This window comes from Alternaria rosae, assembly GCF_020736505.1.
Source record: "Alternaria rosae strain MPI-PUGE-AT-0040 chromosome Unknown BKA58scaffold_3, whole genome shotgun sequence".
Classification (NCBI taxonomy): domain Eukaryota; kingdom Fungi; phylum Ascomycota; class Dothideomycetes; order Pleosporales; family Pleosporaceae; genus Alternaria; species Alternaria rosae.
In genome coordinates this window covers 1,102,008-1,121,248 of record NW_025763572.1, presented here as the reverse complement: position 1 = coordinate 1,121,248, position 19,241 = coordinate 1,102,008, and the positions used below count along the sequence as shown (strand labels likewise).

Below are 19,241 nucleotides of genomic sequence, written 5' to 3'. Positions count from 1 at the left end.
TACCTTTTGATCCCATGGAACCCGATTTGGCACAGCGATGCGATGCTTCCTTGAGTACATGATTTTGCGACTATTCCGCCCAACACAAAACATCGAGGTTGACTATGAAGACATGTTCCGAACAAGCGCACGCACAGAGCATCAAAGCCAGGGTAAGTAACATTGAATCCTTGTAGAACGAACCTTTTCCCCAATCGTCATTGTGTGCTGAAGAGCTGGCTGTCATTCAACTCACTCCCCAATGCTTCGCGCGTCGCGTTACCAAAATACTTTCGAGATCTAGACAACACCAAGCCGCTTGGAAAACGGATCGCGCGAAAGAGCTACTAGTACTACGTCTGTGCGTACAACCATCGCGATCGGAAAACCAGTTTGGATAGCTGCGTAAGACAACTGGAGGTTTCATGACCTCTCCAATTAAATTCGGTACTACTACACATCCTCAGTCTTTCACTGCCAACTCCCATAGTTGAAATACGGACATGCACATGCTCTCGTCCTTCCGGGCCCCGATGTAAGGCACATCCAAGTCGCATGCCTAGCAGCATCCCTCGCCCAACACTCAGGCACCCGTTCGCGGAGTGAACCGCAGCTGAAGAGCCGGAAGCGTCACGGTGAAGGTGTCCATTATCTCCTTCTCGAATGCCTCTCCAGTCTCTCCAGGCGCGAAGGAGACGTCGAAATTCTGCGCGATCATCGAAAGCGAGATACGTAAGCTCATTTGGGCCAAGTTCTTGCCGGGGCAGCTGTATGCGCCTATGAGGATGTTAGCTGCTGCCTGCGAGTCTAGAACGACAACCGTATAAATGGACTTACCCAGAGAGAAAGGCAGGTAGGGAGCCTGGTCAGTCTCCATCTCCGTCTTCTTTTCGCCAAACCGCTCCGGGACGAAGTCTTCAGCCTGCTGCCACCATCGAGGGTCTCTTTGGATGAGCGAGACCGGGATCACAACGTTCGTGTTGCCGGGAATGTACGTGTCGTCGATTTGGATGCCCTTTGCTGGTGTTTCGCGTGCTCCACCAGTCAATAGGGCCGGACGAAGTCGCAGTGTCTCGCTGAGGAAATCATCCAGATAAGAGATCGACTTGACCTTTTCGTATGACCACTGGCTGTATCCACCCGGCATTGCTTGATCGAGGAATTGCTGGAGCTTTTTCTGCTTGTCGGGACATTTGGCGAGGTAGTAGAGAGCTCCTGCGAGCGTGGTGGCGGTTGTTTCACTATCTCCCGTCAGCATTGACTTGGGGTCTCTTCATCAGAGTTGCGTACCTTCCGGCAATGATCATCACTCTCGAATCGTCCTCCAGCGCTTCTGGACTTGGTGACGCTGAGACGTCGTTCTCTTTGACAGCCTTGAGTAACCAGGACACAACGTCTTGCGGATACTTTTCGCCGTCCCAGGTCTATATTTCGTTAGTCACTTGTCACCTGTAGTACAACCATGACACATACCTTGTGTTTTTCGCGAATCTGGCCTGCGCAGAAAGAGAAGAAGTCCGAATAGCCCGCCGCCGCTCCTGGGATAGAGCCCAGAACGTTCAACAACCAAGGAACAGTGCTCATTATTCCCAGCATGGTCATGTGTGCATGCACTCCCTTAATGGCAGGGTGCTCGACACCGCTTGTAAGATTGTTAAAGTCTTTGCCGAAGCCGACCTCACCCATGACGTCAAAGCTGAAGAACATTGACCAGGTGGACACATCCATTGAGGTTGCTCCTTTGGTTGCCAGTTGAGTCTTGAACAAGTCCGCCTTTGCCTTGATACGTGGTTCGTAGGTGTTAAGTGCTTTGCAAAGTTAGAAGTGCTCGTGTGGCTTGTGAGCTCGTACACACCTTTGATTGAGAACCCGCGATCCCATGCACGACGGCGAAGGCGGTGGCTGTTGAAGTCACGTGTCATGTGTACGGAACACTTCTTCGGGTCGTTTCCGGTTTGGCCGTACCATGTTGACTTCAAACATTCCGAATTGGGCCCATAAAGAATCGGAACGGCTGATTTGCGTAGAACACTGATCTCTCGCGGTCCTTTGATGACATTAATATCCCCTGATGCGGAGCATCAAGTAGGTATTTGCTCACCTGTGCGCACGAAGTCACCGTACTGCTCGTGCATCTTCTCCAGCTCCCTGAAGTATTTGACGTCCTTCGCTGCTAGGCTTGCAGCGTGAAACTTGGAGACTTTCGCGGCGAACGGCCCTGGGAATTTTCGACATCGGTGGAAGACTAATCGATATAGAGCAATACTGGCGAGTAACCCGGTACTGAAACTGGTTGAAAAGAGTAGAGCTTTCGTCAAACCAAAGACGTAGAACATCCCGAAGAAGCTCAAAGTGAAAGCTGCCATGAAGTGGAACATGACCAGCTCAAACTCGAACGGTCGAATTGAGAGGTGGAAGACGATGCCAAATAAAACAGCGGCTGCGACGCCTTGCGACACGCTGCGCTGAGCGGCATCTTGAAAGACTTCCATGGTCATCGCGGAAGCTCTGAGGGTTTACCACAGCTCTCCAGTGGGATTCAAGATGTCGAGGAAACGGGCAGGGCTTCGACGCGGAGACAGAATCTAAGGTGCATGGCTTCGAATATAGGCATCCCAGCCAACACGCGCTACTTGCTCACTTGGTCGTTTCTAGTAAACCTCCGCGAGGACTGAAGACGGCTGGTATCTTCTCCACGGTCCGAAAATCCCCATGATGAAGATGCAGGAGTAGCGCGCATCCTTCGAGGGGTTTTGATTTGCCTAAACTCCGAACGGTTCAAGGTAATTGAGCGACCTCTGATAGGCCCTCGCTCCTCCTGGCGAGCCTTGCTAGCTGCAGCATGCCCTGTACAACCCACGTCTCAAGTTTTCCGTCTCTTGTCCAATGACTGCATCGTCTGCACGGTGGGCCTGGGGCTCGATGCTCGCAACGATAACGCAGCTGAAGGGCACCTAGACTTCAGCGACCAAAATTCGCTCTCAGTGGATTTCCGTATGCATCTACGTATTGTTCAGGAGCATCGGGTGTCCCACTTGGGCGCTTGTTGCAGTGAAGCTAACGGCTGTTGTGGTGGACGTGCCGCCTGGCAGCACGGCTTTGCTAGCGGGACGCGGAAGCGGCTCGCCTGCAGCCACGGCCGGCGTCTTCACCCGCTCCCCTGGGGACCACGCGTTGACGTCGAGCGACTCGACCAACGGGAACCACGTCTTGTTGCGGCAAATGCGCAGTACGAAGGATCCTTCGCTTCTTACGATTCATGCCAGGCCACCCATATACGCACATCTTTCCCAACAATCGGGCCTCCTCCAGCTGCCCAGGTAGAGTCTTCGGGTTGGAGACGTTGCCACGCTCCTCATTTCGCATCTTGTACGCATCGCTTTACAGAGGCATGCTAGATATACCGGGGAAGATGTCAAGAAGCTGCCTATGTTCGCTTGTTTTAAACGCATGCCGAGCTTGTACTTGTCGCCAGCTCGGGGCAGCCCTCGCACTAGGTTAGGTCGAGGGTCGAGCCGTAAACCCACACGGCCAACCTGCCCGCTCCCTAGGCGCCCGCTTAACGCAATGAAGCACAACTCTAGTCATGCATAGCGGCCTGGAAGCACAACTTATCCCGGAGGATGCGGAGGATCCGACAGGAGTGCTTTAAAAACAAAGCTCAACTATGGACATCACTTACCGAACATGGTCATGCATATATCGCATTCGGTTTGATGCATCGGGGATATTTATCTCGAGCCCGTGGGGGTGGGCAGGGCAGGGTGTTGGTGCCAGGCCTTGAAACCGTCCGTAAACGGGGCATGACGAGGACTTCTTTTTGTGTGCGTTCATCTCCTATAGGTACTTCTTCAATTGTCGAGCTTCCGCTCAGTTCGAGAGTTGACATATTCGAGAGAATACTGTCGTGGCGATGGGACTGACGACTCTCCAACCATTGGCTTATGCTGTGGCATATGTTTCTTTCTTCCTTGGAACGGTTTCTATATTCCTTCGTTTCTATTGCCGGCACTTTGTGCTGCGGACTAGAGGATGGGATGACAACTTCGCGGTCTTGATTCTCGTACGTGTTCCAGATCTCAACACATCCACATTCGCATGGCTAACAAGCTTGTAGCTCTTCAGTATTGGACAACAAGTCGTCCTGCATATGTTCATATATTGGGGATGCGGACTGTACGACCACTTCGATTACTCCCTGATGATTTATCACTTACCATTGGCGCAGACACATGGATGCTCTCAGCGGTGTTCAGCAGCTGGAGATCCTCAAAGTATGACCCAAAATTGAAACTCGCTCTGGACCATTCTGACAAATATCAAGTGGCTGTTCATTGAAGAAGTGGTTTACTACTCAGTTCACTGGGTGATCAAATCAGCTTTCCTCCTTTTCTACCTCCGTCTTTCACCGAGCCCTACTTTTCGAATAGCGGTATACATCGGCGGAGCTTTGAACGGTGCCATTCTGATTATTAACATGTATGTGCTGCCTCCACCATCAGGGCCAAAATCTGTTCTTCATACCGCTGGGTAGTCTCGTTCTGACCCTCAAGACAGTCTATTGGCATGTTTTCAATGCGTTCCCTTTGATGAGATCCTCCATCCAGGCACGCATCCAGATGCTGTCTGCATCAGCAAACTCGTTCTTCTCATAGCGCCTTCCATCCTCGTAAGCGCAGGACTGCATTTCCAAAGAACGAATTACTGATCGTGTCGCAGAACATCTTAGAAGACTTCTACATCCTCATCCTCCCCATATACACCGTCATGAACCTCCAAATGTCGCTTCGACGCAAAGCTGCAGTACTAGGCGTCATGGTCTTTGGCAGCAGTTCCGTTATCATCGCATGTTTCCGACTCATGCCCCTCCTCGAGCTCAACGACTCACCGGATACATCGTGGGTGCTGGGAAAGATGGTCATCGTCGCGGCTCTCGAAATACAGTTTGCCATCATTGCGGTCAACCTGCCGAGCCTCAAGGCATTGTGGACAAAATTTGGGGGTGGAAGCTCATCTGGATCAGGGCCTGGAGGAGGCAGCTCAACCCAGAAAGGTTACAAGCTCTCATCGCTTGGCCAGATTGTGACTATTGGTTCTGAAGCAAAAGGGCCGCGTAGTTCGAGGTGGGGGAAGAAGGCTCGTAGAGGAAGTATCACACGGTTGGAACAAGGAGTCACAGCTACTGAGTCGGAAGAAGAGCTGTGTCGGAAGGGCGGAGCGACATCACAGACAGGACACTTGGCTCCAGAGGGCGATATTGGTGCTATAAAGGTTACGAAGGATTACGATGTAAAGACGTCAGACTGTACAGGGCGCAAAGAACCCGCCGGCATCACCTCGGACTATTACCTGAAGAGTATGTAAGTCTCAAGGTTAGAAGCGTTTATTATCGTCATACCTGGACATACACCTAAATATTCACTGGCCCCATGTGAATGCGGTATGGGGACACACGTACTGTTTACCTAGGTATCCTGCCTGGCATGCATACAGCCTCACCAACAATCCTTTCCATACCAATCTAGGCGTGCATTCTATTCACGACAAGTTTCATTCAAGAGCCTTTCCCATGGTTTTCATTTGGATTGCCGAGAATGTGAGTGGCTCGCTGCTCGCTACCTGAATAACCAGAGCCAGTAAGTGGTAACCAATAGAGGGTGTATAACTAGCGTTGCGCGACCGTATATCAACATGCAAGCTTTTTTCCGTGATACTTGCCCATCAATCTGCACCGATTCTAACCTCACTCTCGAAACACCACTAGCCTTCGTCTCAGATATCTTCTTCCGAAGTGGTCCTGGGCAGGTTCGCTTTCACGATGTATCAACTGGCCGTCATACTATCACGCTTCGAAGCCGAAACTCTTCATATACTACCGCTACTACGTTTCTTCACGGCAGGAGCATCAGCGAACGAAGTCCATTTGCAGGGTTTCACGTTCGTGTTCGCCCTGTTTTGCGCCTTCCCCACAGGGCCCCTGACTGACATGCTGCCCTTGGGCGAGCGTGAACACAAGTCGTGGAGTCGCCATCTATGCCACTATCTGGGGTGGTGCTTTTTCTTCTAGACGTTATTTCGGGTGGTCTTAATCCAGGTAAGGTTGGCGTCAAACGGATGAGATTTCTTGACACTAACACAGCTGCAGCCTCGTTTATGATTCCCTTGTTAAATGGGGAGGAATATTCGGAGACGAAGGATGAATTGTTTCAATCTGGGGCATGGCTTAGTCTATATACTTGACGCTAAGGCGTCACGTGATTCTACTTCAACACGCCTATTACGAGTACACTGGTGTTCCTTCTCATATGACATTAGTTTAGACATCATTTACTGCATCAATGATATCCTGCGCCAGCTTCTCCGCATGCGCATAAGTGACACCCTGCGTGTGCCCTGGTGCCGAGAACGGCAGAGAACTCGCATCCACAACCCTCAGGCCACTCACGCCGAACACTCTAGCTTTTGAGTCTACGACCGCCCCGCTCGACGCATCTCTTCCCATCGCACATGTCGCCGCGCCGTGATGAATAGCACCCATGCCCTTCGTCCTGATATACTGTAAGATCTGTGCATCTGTTGTGATGTTCGCCCCAGGCGCTATCTCTTCCCCAAACGCGGATATGCTGGCTGCGATCGTGCGCGCGCGTCTGTATGCTGCTACAGCAAGTTCCTGGTCCTCGAGCGAATCAAGCCAACCAATGTAGACGACAGGTGCAACAGCATTGTCAGCAGACTGAATGGTGACATTTCCCTGGCTTGTGGTGGAAGTTAGGATCGTGCCTATGACACCCGTGTCGCTAGCAGTCTGGGCCAAGGACAGAATGCGCTCTGAAGCTTGCAAAACATACTCCACGTTTGGCCAGTCGCTTGGTAGATCCTGCAAGAAGTCGAGAGTTGATTGGCTCATGTTCGTCGTAAAGCGCTCGGGGAACCTCTCCCAGGCGGCGAAATCGCTCGCAGGACTACTGAGCGGGCCAGATCCATTCTTCAAGTATTGCTCCACAGCGGCGTCAAAAGATGATGACTGGCGCTCCCAGGCGCTTCTCCCAGGAACATTCGTGCGATGAACGACGCCACCAATGGCGGGTGTATCTCGGAGGTTCTGACCCACGCCGTTGAGTTCGGACAAGACGGGTATATCGTATCTTTCAAGTGCTTCGCGCGGTCCGATTCCAGAAACCATGAGTAGCTGAGGAGTATGAATGAAACCACTAGAGACGATAACCTCTTTTCGGGCGTGAACGATGAACGGCTTCATCCCGGCGACGGTGACGTTGACGCCTATGGCACGCTTGGACTCATCGAAGAGGAGCTTACGCGCCATGCAGGACTGGTAGATCTTCAAAGATGTCCTTGCAGCTGTCGGAGAAAGGAAAGCAGACTCGGTACTACTTCTCGTACTGTCCTCGGGCCTCAGGGTAAAAGGCCAGTAGCCGTATCCTAAAAGATTTCCATCTAAGAAGCCATTCGCCGCGCTTATACCAGCAGCCGCATATCCGTCCGGGCCGTACGAGGCTATCGGTTGCGCGTACTTGGGCAAGCTTAGATGAACAGGGCCTCCTGGAGCATTAAAGGCGGAAAGTGTGTAGTTGACGTTGCTGGCATTCTCCGCGCGGAACCGAGCATCTGGAGGCGTGAACGAGAAGCTTTTCTTCATGAAGGGGAACATGTTTTCCCATAGGTAGGCGGAATCTCCAGTGAGGTTTGCGAAGGACTCGTACCAGCCTTTAGTCGCTCTGGAAGAATTGGTCAGTCGATGGCAGCGTGAATGCTCCAGGACATATTTACCTGTGATAGATCTCTTGATTCCGTGCCGAACTGCCCTAAACGTTGAATCATGGTCAGTTTTCTTAACCGGTATCACTTATGGGAGGATACCGCATACCCCAAGTGTCTTCCCCTGCGCATAGTGAAAGCGTTTTCCGTTGGCGCCAGGTATAGGCTCGGTGAAAATACCCCAATCGATCAATGGCTGGTAGTCTTCAGGGTTCGGGCCAACATACTTAGTCGAATAGTACGGACTGTTTTGATAGTCAACGGGCAAACTCAACATGACCATTCGCATTCAACTTACATCTGACTGTAGTTGCCATTCGATATCTCATAGAAAGATCCCGCTTCAATGACTGCTACGGTCATGTTCGGCAACGCGTCTGCAATACGGGATGCCGTGAGAGCGCCTGCCAAGCCTGCTCCAACGATGACATAGTCGTATGTCGCATTAACGCCGGGGTTTCCGAAAGAGTTACCAAGTAAACGCCCAGGAGCGTAGAATTGCTGTAGTAAGCTAGGGCTATCCAGATCGGCTGAGGCCAAAGAGGCCAACAGACTGACTGTCGTTGCGGATACACGCATGGCGTTGGGATGTGATACTCAACGTGGTACCTTTCACATCACGAAACATGTGTCCCTATCCATATTTTATACTGTAGGATCGTACTTCACTAGGTATGACACAATCCCATGATCTGCAGACACCTTAAGCGATTACAACTCGGCGAAGCTATAGCCTTATGCACTGTCGCAATAATGGCTTGCAGAAGATCTGTAAAGGCAAGTTGCCGTTTGAGATCAAAAGCATCCTCGTTGGATGTTGTGACAGCCACTAGAAGGATTGACGTGTGACGGCTCTGTCCCGAAGGCTTTTTTAGCGGCGATCAGTGCATGCCGAGCCTAGTTGGGGTAAGAGGATGGTGCTTGCGCTGCAGGATGAGTGATGGCGAGTAAGCTGCGATCGACTGTGCCACCCTCATACATCGGATCGATCTAAGGATTTATCGAGATAGGGGTGGCATCCTTTCGGCACGCACTTATGTAGTCATGAGGCACGGCGGCAACAAGCCGTTCGTGGGATGCTTCCTTACGGCTTGATCCGCCGTTCGCTATCGCGCGATCGTGAAGTTCGCAGTTCGCGTCTGCCGAGGCAGGCCGATTTCGTCAGCGATCGTCGGTCGTCACGTGCAGTTTTCCTGACCGTCCGCAAACTTCCCAACCACCGACCTGAGAACTCAACGTCAACGGCCTACAAGGAAGCACAAATCAAACCGTAATCCGCTACTACATTACTGAGGTAGCCAGTCACAAATGCAGCAGACGCCTTTACGACACGTTTTTGGGGTAGGTACTTAGGTACCGTCTTGAGACACTGACTTCCTTCACCTTTTGGAGAAGCATTGTCCTCTTCCCTCATGGTCTTGCTGTGTCATGCTCAGATATCTTCACTCTGGAAGACCAAAGAGCGTGTTCTCAATCGGATTCTGAACTTTACCCATCATAGCCAAAACAGAAAAGGTTGCCCTTGAGAGCTGTTCGTTTCTCTCATCCAAAGGCCGATGCCAACAAACATCATGAGGCTCGGCGCCATGAACATCGTAGGTATCAAAATGAGTGAAGCATTGGGGCAAAGAGACTGGAATAACACGCCGGGAGCGCGACATTGGGACGTAGGTATGTGGCACAGCCGGAGAACATTACAGGCATTGTAAGACATTATTGCAGGCGATTCAGATATCAGCTGATCAACGTCTCTGTATTCAGTTCAATAGCACAGTGAAATTAAATATCACAGCTCACCACAACGCTCAGATCTAGGCTCCGGCTTCGGAGAATCGTTCACTGAATCGTCCGACTCCCAACTCACGAATCTGTTCATGTACTCACTAGCATAAGTCGACTCGCCACGAGTACACTCCACCCCTTCTATCGTTCTCGGAACAGCGCGATCCACCTCATTCAACATAATAGACAGTTTACCCAACCCCACACCCTCCGCCCCATCACAAAAGCGACGAAAAATGTCTCTCTTTGACACCTTCCGGGGACGAAACGGAGGAAGTACCACGTCCTTCATAACCACCTCCAACACCGGCATAATGGACACAACGCATGGCTCCGAAACAGACGAAGAAGACAACGAGGATGAGGCACAAGAGTACCTAAACAAGATGACCGACGACACAAATCGTAAGGTCGAAACCGTTTTCGGCAAAGGCGTCGAAGTGTGGAAATCTTTCAACGGCACCATCTATGCCGACGTCAACGACACGGTGAAGAGAAAACAGCGAGACCAAGAGGTGTGGGGGAAGAAAAGGAAGCGTGGTGTTGTGGACGGGCAAGGGAAGATGCTAGAACAGCGATTTGATTCGCTCCGGAACTCGACGTCTTCTTCTAGTTCTACATCCACTGCTACCTCTACGCCTACGCCGTATCTACCGCTGATTACATACACTGACAGCACGATTTCTTATCCTTCACTGCCAACGAGATACGATACCTCACTTCCGTCTACACCTACAGCGTCCGAATGGGAAATCTTCCCAGTGCGGCCGTCTCAAGAGGTTGATTTCCCTGCTGCGCCATTGGAGTACAAGTCTCTGTCGAAGGCGATGCCTGAGCCTAGGAGTGCATATGCGAGTATGCCTGGAAGCTTTGATCGGCCGATTAAACCGCTACCAGCACATGTACACCAGATAGAAGGAATGCAGACGACAGACACCACGGTGTCACAGTCTGTGTCCCCGCGTTCAGATCGATCAAACTCGTGGCTCTCACCCATTAGTCCTCCACCCTCTACACCGACAGGCTTTATCGGTACTATGCTAGGCGGAGCTCGTGGGATGATATCAGTGTCTTTTGGTAGTTTTGAAAGTAGACAGGCGGTCCGATTTGATGAGCGGGGGTATAAGCTGTTACCAGGGAGCTTCAATGAGGCTAGCGAGAAGCAGAGTTTAGGTGACGGAGAAAGAGATCGAGAAGCGAAGCATGCCAAGATTGAAGGAAAACCTTGGCCGAGGAAGGGGTAGGCGGGTCAATGTCTAGTCTGATAGCGCACGGCGGGGAGAGGCTCAGCAGTCGCTTGCTCCGAGCGTTGTGTCGCAAGCCTTGTGCTGCCATATTACAGCAGCTGGGTACATGTCACATCGTTAGCAGAAACACATGATAAGCACCGGCAAGCAAGTCAAATTTCACAATCATCATCTTCTCTTCATTCATATTCCTACACAATCAATAGCTGGGGTATAATAAACAACGTCGTACAAAAACTCGCGGACGATCCTACTCGTCGTCATATCCATCTCCTACTGCGGCCCATCCGCACTGCCATCTCCTACCCTCGCTCTCACCGCCCATGCGGAGGTCTCTGGCTTGGCTTCCTTCTTTCCATCGTCGGACGCGGAAGTCGTCGCTCACGCTGATCAGGCTGCCGTTACGCGCCCATGATACGCTGGTGACTTCTGCGTCGTGTCCTCGTATGAGAGCTGTGCCGTGCTCGTAGATGGGAATGGTATCTGGGCAGCGGCTGTTTGTCGATGTGTGGGAAAGTGTGGGTCGTGTGGATTTTGCGGCAATGCTAGTAATGTCAGGGAGGTCGTCTGCGTCGTCCTCGTGTCTTGTTTCGCGTTTGAGGAAGTTTTCGTCGGTTGGAAATAATACGGGGCAGCCGTCTGTGCTGCCTACCGCAAGCATCTCGGTGCGGTCTTCGCATGCTTTGCGCAAGGATGCCTTGACGTAGAAGGAGCCGGCGTGGAAGTTTTGGTGACGGAAACCGTAAATGGGTCCTAGGCCTTCTTGGCCTACACCGCAGTATTTCTGTTTTGAGGAGGAGGTTGTGGACAGCTCTGGTGCTACGCCGAGGATGAGGTGGCTCGTGGAGTAGGCGTAGACGGTGTTGTCTTTGCTGAGGGCGTATAGTCGGGATGCGTCACCGCTAAGAGTCAAGGAGTTGATGGCAAAGTGTCGGTGGCGGTTGTGAGATTCGGGATGACGGGTGGTTGCGATGGGGATGGCAGGCCCGCGCAGCGAGTATCTGCCTCTGATGTCCCAGAGCTTAACGCATGTCGATGCGTCTGATGCGGTCAAGAGCAGATGTTCGCGGCCTGCGGGCATGAATGACAGCGCTGTCACCGAAATATCGTTCCTTCGGCTTATGTTTTCGGTCTTGCTGTTGGAAAGTGATCGGGTGGCCGACGATGTGGATGTCGGGAGACTAATGTCCGCGTGCGCTGAAGCCAAAGTGCGTACAACACTAGCATACGGTGCATCGGAGCCCCAAGCTGAGTGTATTGAGCCTTGGTTGCCCTTGCATCGGAGATCCCAGATTTGCACAGCACCGTCTCGACTTGAAGTAGCTACCATCTTGTCGTCGCCGGGCTGGAAGCGGACCTGCTTTACTGACGACTTGTGTTTCGCCAGCACAGCAAGAGTTTGTTGGGTGCGAACATCAACAATCTGTGCAGTCTGATCTCCAGAACCGGCGGCGAGGTGTAGGTCATCCGAGGAGAATTGTACGTCCATGATGGCGTTGGAGTGAGCTTTCCATGATACATGGGGTTTGGAGAAGTCGCCTTCGGAGTCTTGTAGGTGGATGTACCCGTCTTCATCTCCTATAGCGAGCATAGAGTTGGCTAGGGGTTGTCAGTATTGTGATGACGTAGGGTAATGAGTGAATGACATACTGTTGCAACTGGCCGTGCAGAAGGGCGGCGCCCCCTGTGACAACTGATGTAGGTCGTCTGCGCCACTGTAGAAATTGGCTGCCTGGTCTTGCCATGATGCCCCATGGTCACGTCTGAACCCTCTTCCTACACCCAGTATTCCACCGAACGACCGCTGCAGTGTTCTCGAAGGCCGACCCAATGTTGTTAACCTCCGAATAGGTGCAGGGTATATAGCAGGCTCCTCTTCATCCAAATCGAGCTCGTCTTCAAGTATATCGATTTCCGGCGGAGTGACGTAACGCGACCGCTTCGATGGAGACGACTGGGCTGGGGAGCTGGCGGGCGACAGGTAAGGTATCTTCCGCTTGCGCGCGCTGCTCTGGGGGGTTCGCATTGGGTTCTCGATGTCGACGAAGTTGACCGTCTTGCGTGGGGTGCTCCGCGTCTCCCGGCTGCGATTGAGAGCCGATCGTGTGATGTCTTGCAGTTGGCGACCCGACCTGGTAAGGGTAGTGCGCGACGAGACATCCTTGGAGTTTCGCGGGGTGAAGAAGCGGGTGAAGCGCTTGGGCGTAATGGGCGGTGGCCGTTTTGGCTTGCGTGAGCAAACAGTCGCGGATGATGGTGGAGGTGGTGATGAAAAGAGCTCAGGCGTGGGCTCTTGGAGCAGCAGACTTCGAGGGGCGCATGGAGAAGACATGTTCCTTTTTAGCAGTACACATATACAAGCAACACCAATAAACAATCAAGCGAAGACACGCGAGCAATTGAAGATGCCGATAGAAATAGAGGACGAATGCACATAGATGACGGCGAGGTTGGAGAGGAAGGCGCACGGCCAAAGCACGTCGCGGGCGCGACCGACGTGCTGCGCTATGCCTTCCTGGGCGTTAAGTGATTTTGCCTTCCCTCGAGATATCCTCCCGTTTGCCGTACAACATGGCAAGAAGAACGGAAACTACCGCAGAGGACACCGCAGATGCAAACTCCATTTTATCATGTAGTCTAAAATGCTCTACAATCCGTGAATGTTGTCGCATCGACAAGTTGCTCTCTTTCGCGCGCGTTGCCGTGCCATTTTAGCTCACGTGCCAGCCGCGGCTTCCCTGTCAGTCGGGGGTCGGAGAATCTGCGTGCATGGACCCACCAAAAAAGTCGAAGAGCATATGCGACTCTCGAACTCTTGGCGCAAACTTGAGTACCACCACCCTCTCCACAGCCGGAGAATTTGCGCATCATGGGCGCAATTAAACGAAAAGCAGAGCAAGGCGCCGCGCCATCGAAGAAGGCAAAGGGCGCACCCACCGACCGATCAGCGAAGCGACGGAAATCCGATGCCGAGCAGCCATCACCGGCCAAGTCGAAGCCCGAGAGCGCCGCACCCAAGCCCAGTGTCTTCAAAGATGAGGAGAAATCATTCCCCAGAGGAGGTGCCAGCGTCTTGACGCCGCTTGAGCATAAGCAGATCTCGATCAAGGCGAATCAGGATGTTCTTTTCGAGCAGTCTGGCGAAAAGCGACCCAGCGGCGGGGACGATGGATTCAGCGACATGGGATCCGAGGACGAGGAGAGATCCGCCGCCAAGTCCAAGAAGAAGCCGCTGCTCAAGAAGAGCAAGAAGTCGCACGACAGTGGAGAAAAGGACGACACCGTGAGGGCAGAGGGTCTTAGCTACAAGGTACGCCAGTCTCTGCGCAATGCGAGGGTCATGCTAACGATCGCAGAAATTATCGCCTGGAACCATCATTCTCGGCCAAATCACCGACATCTCTCACCAAGACATCGTCCTCGCGCTCCCGAATAACCTCGTCGGTTATGTCCCGCTCACCGCCGTGTCCGACAAGCTCAACGAGAGGCTAGAGAAACTTCTCAAAGAGGAAGAGGCGGACAAAGAAGAAGGAAGCGACGATGATGACTTCGAAGATGTGCATCTAGAGGATATGTTCTCGGTAGGACAGTATGTCCGCGCATGCATCACAGCGACTAGCGACGCCAGCGCAAGAGCGCGAAAGAGGCTGGAGCTGTCTATCGATCCCAAGCTAGTCAACAAGGGCCTCAGCAAGCGCAAGATACCCGTAAACAGCATGGTGCAGGCTTCCGTGGTCAGCAATGAGGACCACGGCTTGGTCATGGACTTAGGCCTCGACGATAGCAGCCTGAAGGGCTTCCTGCCAAAGGGCGAGCTAGGTCCCAAGGTGCAACATTCCAAGGTACAAGAAGGCGCAGTCTTCATGTGTCTGGTTACTGGCCTCAATTCGGATGGGCGCATTGTCAAGCTCTCCGCAGACCACACCAAAGCAGGGAACTTGACCAAGGGCAACACGCTGACTGAAGCGCCCACTGTCGACATCTTCCTCCCAGGAACCGCCGTCGACGTACTCGTTACCGACACTACATCCAGCACGCTGACCGGCAAGATCCTCGGTCTCATAGACGCAACCGCCGACGCGTACCACTCTGGAGCGACTGAGAAGGCTACCGACATTTCCAGCAAGCACAAGATCGGCTCGAAGGTCAAGGCCCGTGTTCTGTTCACATGCCCAGACTCCGAGCCCAGGAAAGTCGGTTTATCATTACTAGACCATGTGGTTAGTCTGTCTACTCGCATGTCTGGGAAACCCAAGGAGCGCAAGCCTCCGATTGACCTCCTACCCATATCCACCATCGTCGACAGCGCGAAAGTTATCAAAGTAGCGCCAGGCCATGGTGCTTTCTTTGATCTCGGTATCAAAGATGTTGTCGGTTTCGCGCACGTTTCGAGACTTTCTGACGACAAGGTCGACATTCTCTCCGAAGAGGCTGGCGCATACAAGCTTGACTCAAAACACAAAGCACGGATCATAGGCTACAATGCTTTGGACGGACTCTTCCAACTTTCGCTAGAGCAAAAGATCCTTGACCAGCCCTTCCTTCGCATTGAGGATATCAAGGCTGGTGAAGTTGTCAAGGGCAAAGTGCACAAGCTCATTGCTGACAAGAAAGGAGCTACCGCCGTTCTCGTTCACCTTGCCGAAGGCATCACCGGTTTAGTCCCAGAGATGCATCTGGCCGACGTCCGTCTTCAACATCCGGAGCGCAAGTTTAGGGAAGGTCTGCCCGTCACAGCCCGTGTGCTTTACACAGAACCCGCCAGGCATCAGATCCAACTCACCCTAAAGAAGTCTCTCGTCAACTCAGATGTTAAGCCATGGACAAACTACTCCATGCTCTCTGAGGGTGCTACTGGTCCGGGTATCTTGGTTAGCGTTCGCAAGAATGGTGCCACGGTACGCTTCTACGGCGATGTCAAGGCATGGCTCCCAGCTGCGGAGATGAGCGAAGCATACATTGAGGATGCTACGCGACACTTCTCGAACGGCCAGGTCGTCAACGTCCGTGTGGTCTCTGTCGACGCAAAGGAGAACCAGCTCCTGGTGTCCTGCAAGGACCCAGCTGCCATTGACATCAACAAGGAGGCTGCTTTCAACGCATTGAACCCTGCTGGCATTGTCAAAGGAACCGTCATCGAGAAGTCCGATGAAACCGCTACTCTAGACATTGGCCATGGTGTCAAGGCTACCCTCCGCATAGGTCACCTAACCGACGGATCGGAGAAGAAGGATATTTCGACCATGAAGAAGATTCGTGTAGGTGGAACCCTCGAAGACCTTGTGGTCTTGACAAAGCATGGCAAGTCTAGGACAGCAACAGTCTCGAACAAGCCTAGTCTTCGAAAGGACGCTCAGGCTTCAAAACTCGCAATCAGCATTGAAGATCTCCAAGCTGGCGAGATGGTACATGGCTTTGTGCGCGGCATTCTTCCCGACAAGATCTTCATCGAGCTTGGCAACGGCATAAGTGGTGTTCTGTTTAAGTCGCAATTACCAGAAGACATGCTTTCAGCGCCAAACTTTGGTCTTCGTAAGGATCAGTCCATCACTGCTCGTGTCACACATGTAGACGCTGGGAAAGGATTCTTTTGGCTGTCGATGAAGAGTGAATCTGATCCGGAAGCGGCCAACGTCGTTGATGCTCCAGTATCAAAAGGGGAGGCCTTAGTACAACCTGTTGACCCCAACATCACATCTACCGACGACATTAAATTCGGTGCCCTAGCAACAGTTCGCATTCGATCGGTCAAAGACACACAGCTCAACGTTGAGCTTGCGGCAAATGTTCCAGGACGTATTTCAGTTTCAGAATTGTTCGATGGTTGGGATAGCATCCCAGACAAGAAGCACCCAACAGCACATTTCAAGATGAACGACAAGATCCAGGCCAGGGTTCTCGGAAGGCACGATGCCCGCAACTTCCGTTTCCTCCCCATCACTTCCCGATCAAACAACAAGACGCCCACTTTCGAGATGACCGCAAACACCGATAAAGTTAAGACTGAAGCCGACGTGTTGAGCCTTGACAAAATCACCCCTGGATCATCTCATGTCGCCTTTATCAACAACATTGCCGAGCGTTACGTCTGGGTGAACATTTCCGCCAACGTTCGCGGTCGCATCGATTATTTTGATCTGACTGACGACCTAGAGAAGCTTTCGGATGTTGCAGAGAATTTCCCTGTTGGTTCTGCTCTCAAGGTTCGGGTCAAGGCGGTCGACGTTGCAGCCGGAAAGTTGGATCTAACAGCTGCGACCAATGTGACTGGCAAGTCATTGACCCTCCAAGACTTGAAGGTGGGTCACATCTTGCCTGCCCGTGTCACAAAGCTACACGACACATCTATCGTCGTCCAGATCAACGACAATATTGCTGCACCCATATTCCAGGAGCAGTTGGCAGACGACTACGACAAAGCCAAGCCAAGCGAGTTCAAAGTCGGCGACGTCCTGCGGGTGTGTGTAATCGACATCGACCTTCCAAACAAGAAGCTAGGATTGTCTATTCGGCCTTCTAGGGTATTGAGCTCTTCACTACCGATCAAAGACCCCGAGATCAAGGACAGGGATCAGCTCAAAGTGCATCAGGTTGTCCGTGGTTTCATCAAGCATGTCGCCAACAACGGTATCTACATCCGTCTAGGGCCGCATGTCGAAGCCTACGTTCGTGTCAGCCACCTCTCAGACGACTACATCAAGGATTGGAAGTCTGCTTTCCATGTCGACCAGCTCGTCACTGGCAAGGTCATATCGAACAAGCCAGACCAACGCAACCCACAGCTGAGCTTGAAGGCCTCTCACGTCCAAGGAACCTACACCGAGCCGATCGAGTTCAGCGATCTGAAGGTTGGTCAGATTGTTGCTGCTAAGGTCCGGCATGTAGAAGACTTTGGTGTCTTCCTCGTGGTTGACGACTCGAACAACGTCAGCGGTCTTTGCCATATCTCTCAGTTAGCCGACACTACCGTCGACAAGGACAAGGTTAAAGAGATGTACAAGAAAGATGACGCCGTAAAAGCCAAGGTCGTAAAGATCGATACAAAGACCCGAAAGATCAGCTTCAGCTTGAAATACTCTGAAGTCAAGGGGGACGACGAAGACGAGGATGAAGACATGGAGGATGCCTCGGATGTTGAGGTCTTAGAAGAAAGTGACTCAGATGGCGGTATCGAGCTCGATGACGTAGACATGAGGAGCGTCAAGAGTGCCGATAGCGACGACGACATCGAGCTTGCAGACGCAAGAGTCTCGGACGATGAGTCTGATGATGATGCGCCAAAAGCGGCAACACAAGGACTTAGCACTTCTGGCTTCGATTGGACAGGTGCTACTCTTGACTTCGATGAGCAAAAGGGTGCTGCAGAGCCTGGTTCCGACGACGAGGCCCCCAAGAAGAAGAAGAAGAGCAAGAAGGCCACCATCAAAGAGGACCGCACTGGTGATCTCGATGCCTATGGCCCGCAGTCCGTTGCCGACTACGAGCGCTTGCTCCTAGGACAACCCAACAGCGGGGAAATGTGGGTTCGATACATGGTCTTCCAACGCGAACTCAACGAGATCGAGAAGGCACGCCAGGTCGCCCGTCGCGCACTGGCAACCATCAACCCCAGGGAAGAGAAGGAGAAGCTTGACGTGTGGACCGCTCTTCTCCATCTTGAGAATGACTTCGCTAGCGACGATGCCATGGACACAGTCTTCAAAGAGGCGTGCCAGAACAACGATGCCCGTGAAGTGCATGAGCGCATGATCAAGATCTACATCTCATCAGGCAAGATCGACGTAAGTACCGCTGTATACTCACACCCTTGCAAAGTTTGCTAATACCAGAACAGAAAGCGGACAACCTCTACCAGTCCATGATGAAAAATAAGTCGTTCACGCCTGACCCTCAATTCTGGCTCTCATACGCAGCGTTCCTCATGGACGTCGTACAGCCACCCTCCCCCGCACGAGCTCGCGCTCTCCTTCAACGCGCCACCCAGTCCGTCGCATCAACGCAACACCGCTACCTGACACAAAAGTTCGCCGCTCTCGAGTTCAAGAGCCCCAACGGTGACGCCGAACGCGGTCGCACCATCTTTGAGGGCCTTGTCGACACTTTCTCAAAGAAGGGCGACGTCTGGGACATGTACCTTATGTTGGAGCAGAGTCACGGTAGCGCAGAGAACGTCCGGGATCTGTTCGAGCGTATGACCAAAGTTGGAAAGGCTTCGAGGATACGGAGTGTGTTCAAGAAGTGGGCTGAGTGGGAGAGCAGTGTGGGGAACAAGAAGGGTGTCGAGAAGGTCAAGGCGCTTGAGGAACAGTGGAGAGAGAAGAAGGCGGAGAAGGGTGATGATGTGTAGGTGCGTAGATAAGAGGGGAAAGCTCGCATTGCATCGATGGGTGTTTCTGGCGCAGTCTGATGAAAAGTCTGTAGCATTATGTTGGATGATGTAGTTTATTTCTTCATTGA

General features: G+C 52.4%; 7 protein-coding genes across 7 annotated transcripts; 4 read left to right on the top strand and 3 right to left on the bottom strand.

The window, feature by feature from the left end:
* Positions 1 to 562: 562 nt before the first annotated feature.
* On the bottom strand, positions 563 to 2,477 carry BKA58DRAFT_409829 (cytochrome P450 67; the record flags this gene model as incomplete). The annotated part of the gene is made up of 6 exons (XM_046172171.1): positions 563 to 756; positions 817 to 1,220; positions 1,270 to 1,403; positions 1,453 to 1,787; positions 1,835 to 2,026; positions 2,081 to 2,477. The coding sequence occupies 6 exons, from the start codon at positions 2,475 to 2,477 to the stop codon at positions 563 to 565; spliced, it is 1,656 nt and encodes a 551-aa protein (XP_046027421.1).
* A 1,210-nt stretch (positions 2,478 to 3,687) lies between these two features.
* On the top strand, positions 3,688 to 5,370 carry BKA58DRAFT_121935 (uncharacterized protein). The gene is made up of 6 exons (XM_046164176.1): positions 3,688 to 4,042; positions 4,097 to 4,155; positions 4,208 to 4,253; positions 4,304 to 4,458; positions 4,537 to 4,648; positions 4,699 to 5,370. The coding sequence occupies exons 1-6, from the start codon at positions 3,893 to 3,895 to the stop codon at positions 5,341 to 5,343; spliced, it is 1,167 nt and encodes a 388-aa protein (XP_046027420.1). The 5' UTR covers positions 3,688 to 3,892; the 3' UTR covers positions 5,344 to 5,370.
* A 367-nt stretch (positions 5,371 to 5,737) lies between these two features.
* On the top strand, positions 5,738 to 6,196 carry BKA58DRAFT_121930 (uncharacterized protein). The gene is made up of 2 exons (XM_046164175.1): positions 5,738 to 6,073; positions 6,125 to 6,196. Exon 1 carries the CDS (start codon positions 5,798 to 5,800, stop codon positions 6,044 to 6,046), a length of 249 nt encoding a protein of 82 aa, XP_046027419.1. The 5' UTR covers positions 5,738 to 5,797; the 3' UTR covers positions 6,047 to 6,073; positions 6,125 to 6,196.
* Positions 6,197 to 6,295: 99 nt separating this feature from the next.
* Positions 6,296 to 8,352, bottom strand: BKA58DRAFT_427969 (uncharacterized protein; the record flags this gene model as incomplete). The annotated part of the gene is made up of 4 exons (XM_046172999.1): positions 8,054 to 8,352; positions 7,865 to 8,000; positions 7,768 to 7,802; positions 6,296 to 7,715 (listed from the first exon to the last, which is right to left on the bottom strand). Exons 1-4 carry the CDS (start codon positions 8,332 to 8,334, stop codon positions 6,296 to 6,298), a joined length of 1,872 nt encoding a protein of 623 aa, XP_046027418.1. The 5' UTR covers positions 8,335 to 8,352.
* Positions 8,353 to 9,516: 1,164 nt separating this feature from the next.
* Positions 9,517 to 10,949, top strand: BKA58DRAFT_379842 (uncharacterized protein). Its single transcript, XM_046169850.1, has one exon. The coding sequence runs from the start codon at positions 9,774 to 9,776 to the stop codon at positions 10,779 to 10,781; it is 1,008 nt and encodes a 335-aa protein (XP_046027417.1). The 5' UTR covers positions 9,517 to 9,773; the 3' UTR covers positions 10,782 to 10,949.
* On the bottom strand, positions 10,945 to 13,235 carry BKA58DRAFT_467237 (WD40-repeat-containing domain protein). The gene is made up of 2 exons (XM_046175054.1): positions 12,435 to 13,235; positions 10,945 to 12,383 (listed from the first exon to the last, which is right to left on the bottom strand). Exons 1-2 carry the CDS (start codon positions 13,114 to 13,116, stop codon positions 11,035 to 11,037), a joined length of 2,031 nt encoding a protein of 676 aa, XP_046027416.1. The 5' UTR covers positions 13,117 to 13,235; the 3' UTR covers positions 10,945 to 11,034.
* Positions 13,236 to 13,603: 368 nt separating this feature from the next.
* BKA58DRAFT_379840 (uncharacterized protein) lies at positions 13,604 to 19,213 on the top strand. Its single transcript, XM_046169849.1, has 3 exons — positions 13,604 to 14,094; positions 14,141 to 18,565; positions 18,619 to 19,213. Exons 1-3 carry the CDS (start codon positions 13,654 to 13,656, stop codon positions 19,129 to 19,131), a joined length of 5,379 nt encoding a protein of 1,792 aa, XP_046027415.1. The 5' UTR covers positions 13,604 to 13,653; the 3' UTR covers positions 19,132 to 19,213.
* Positions 19,214 to 19,241: the final 28 nt, after the last annotated feature.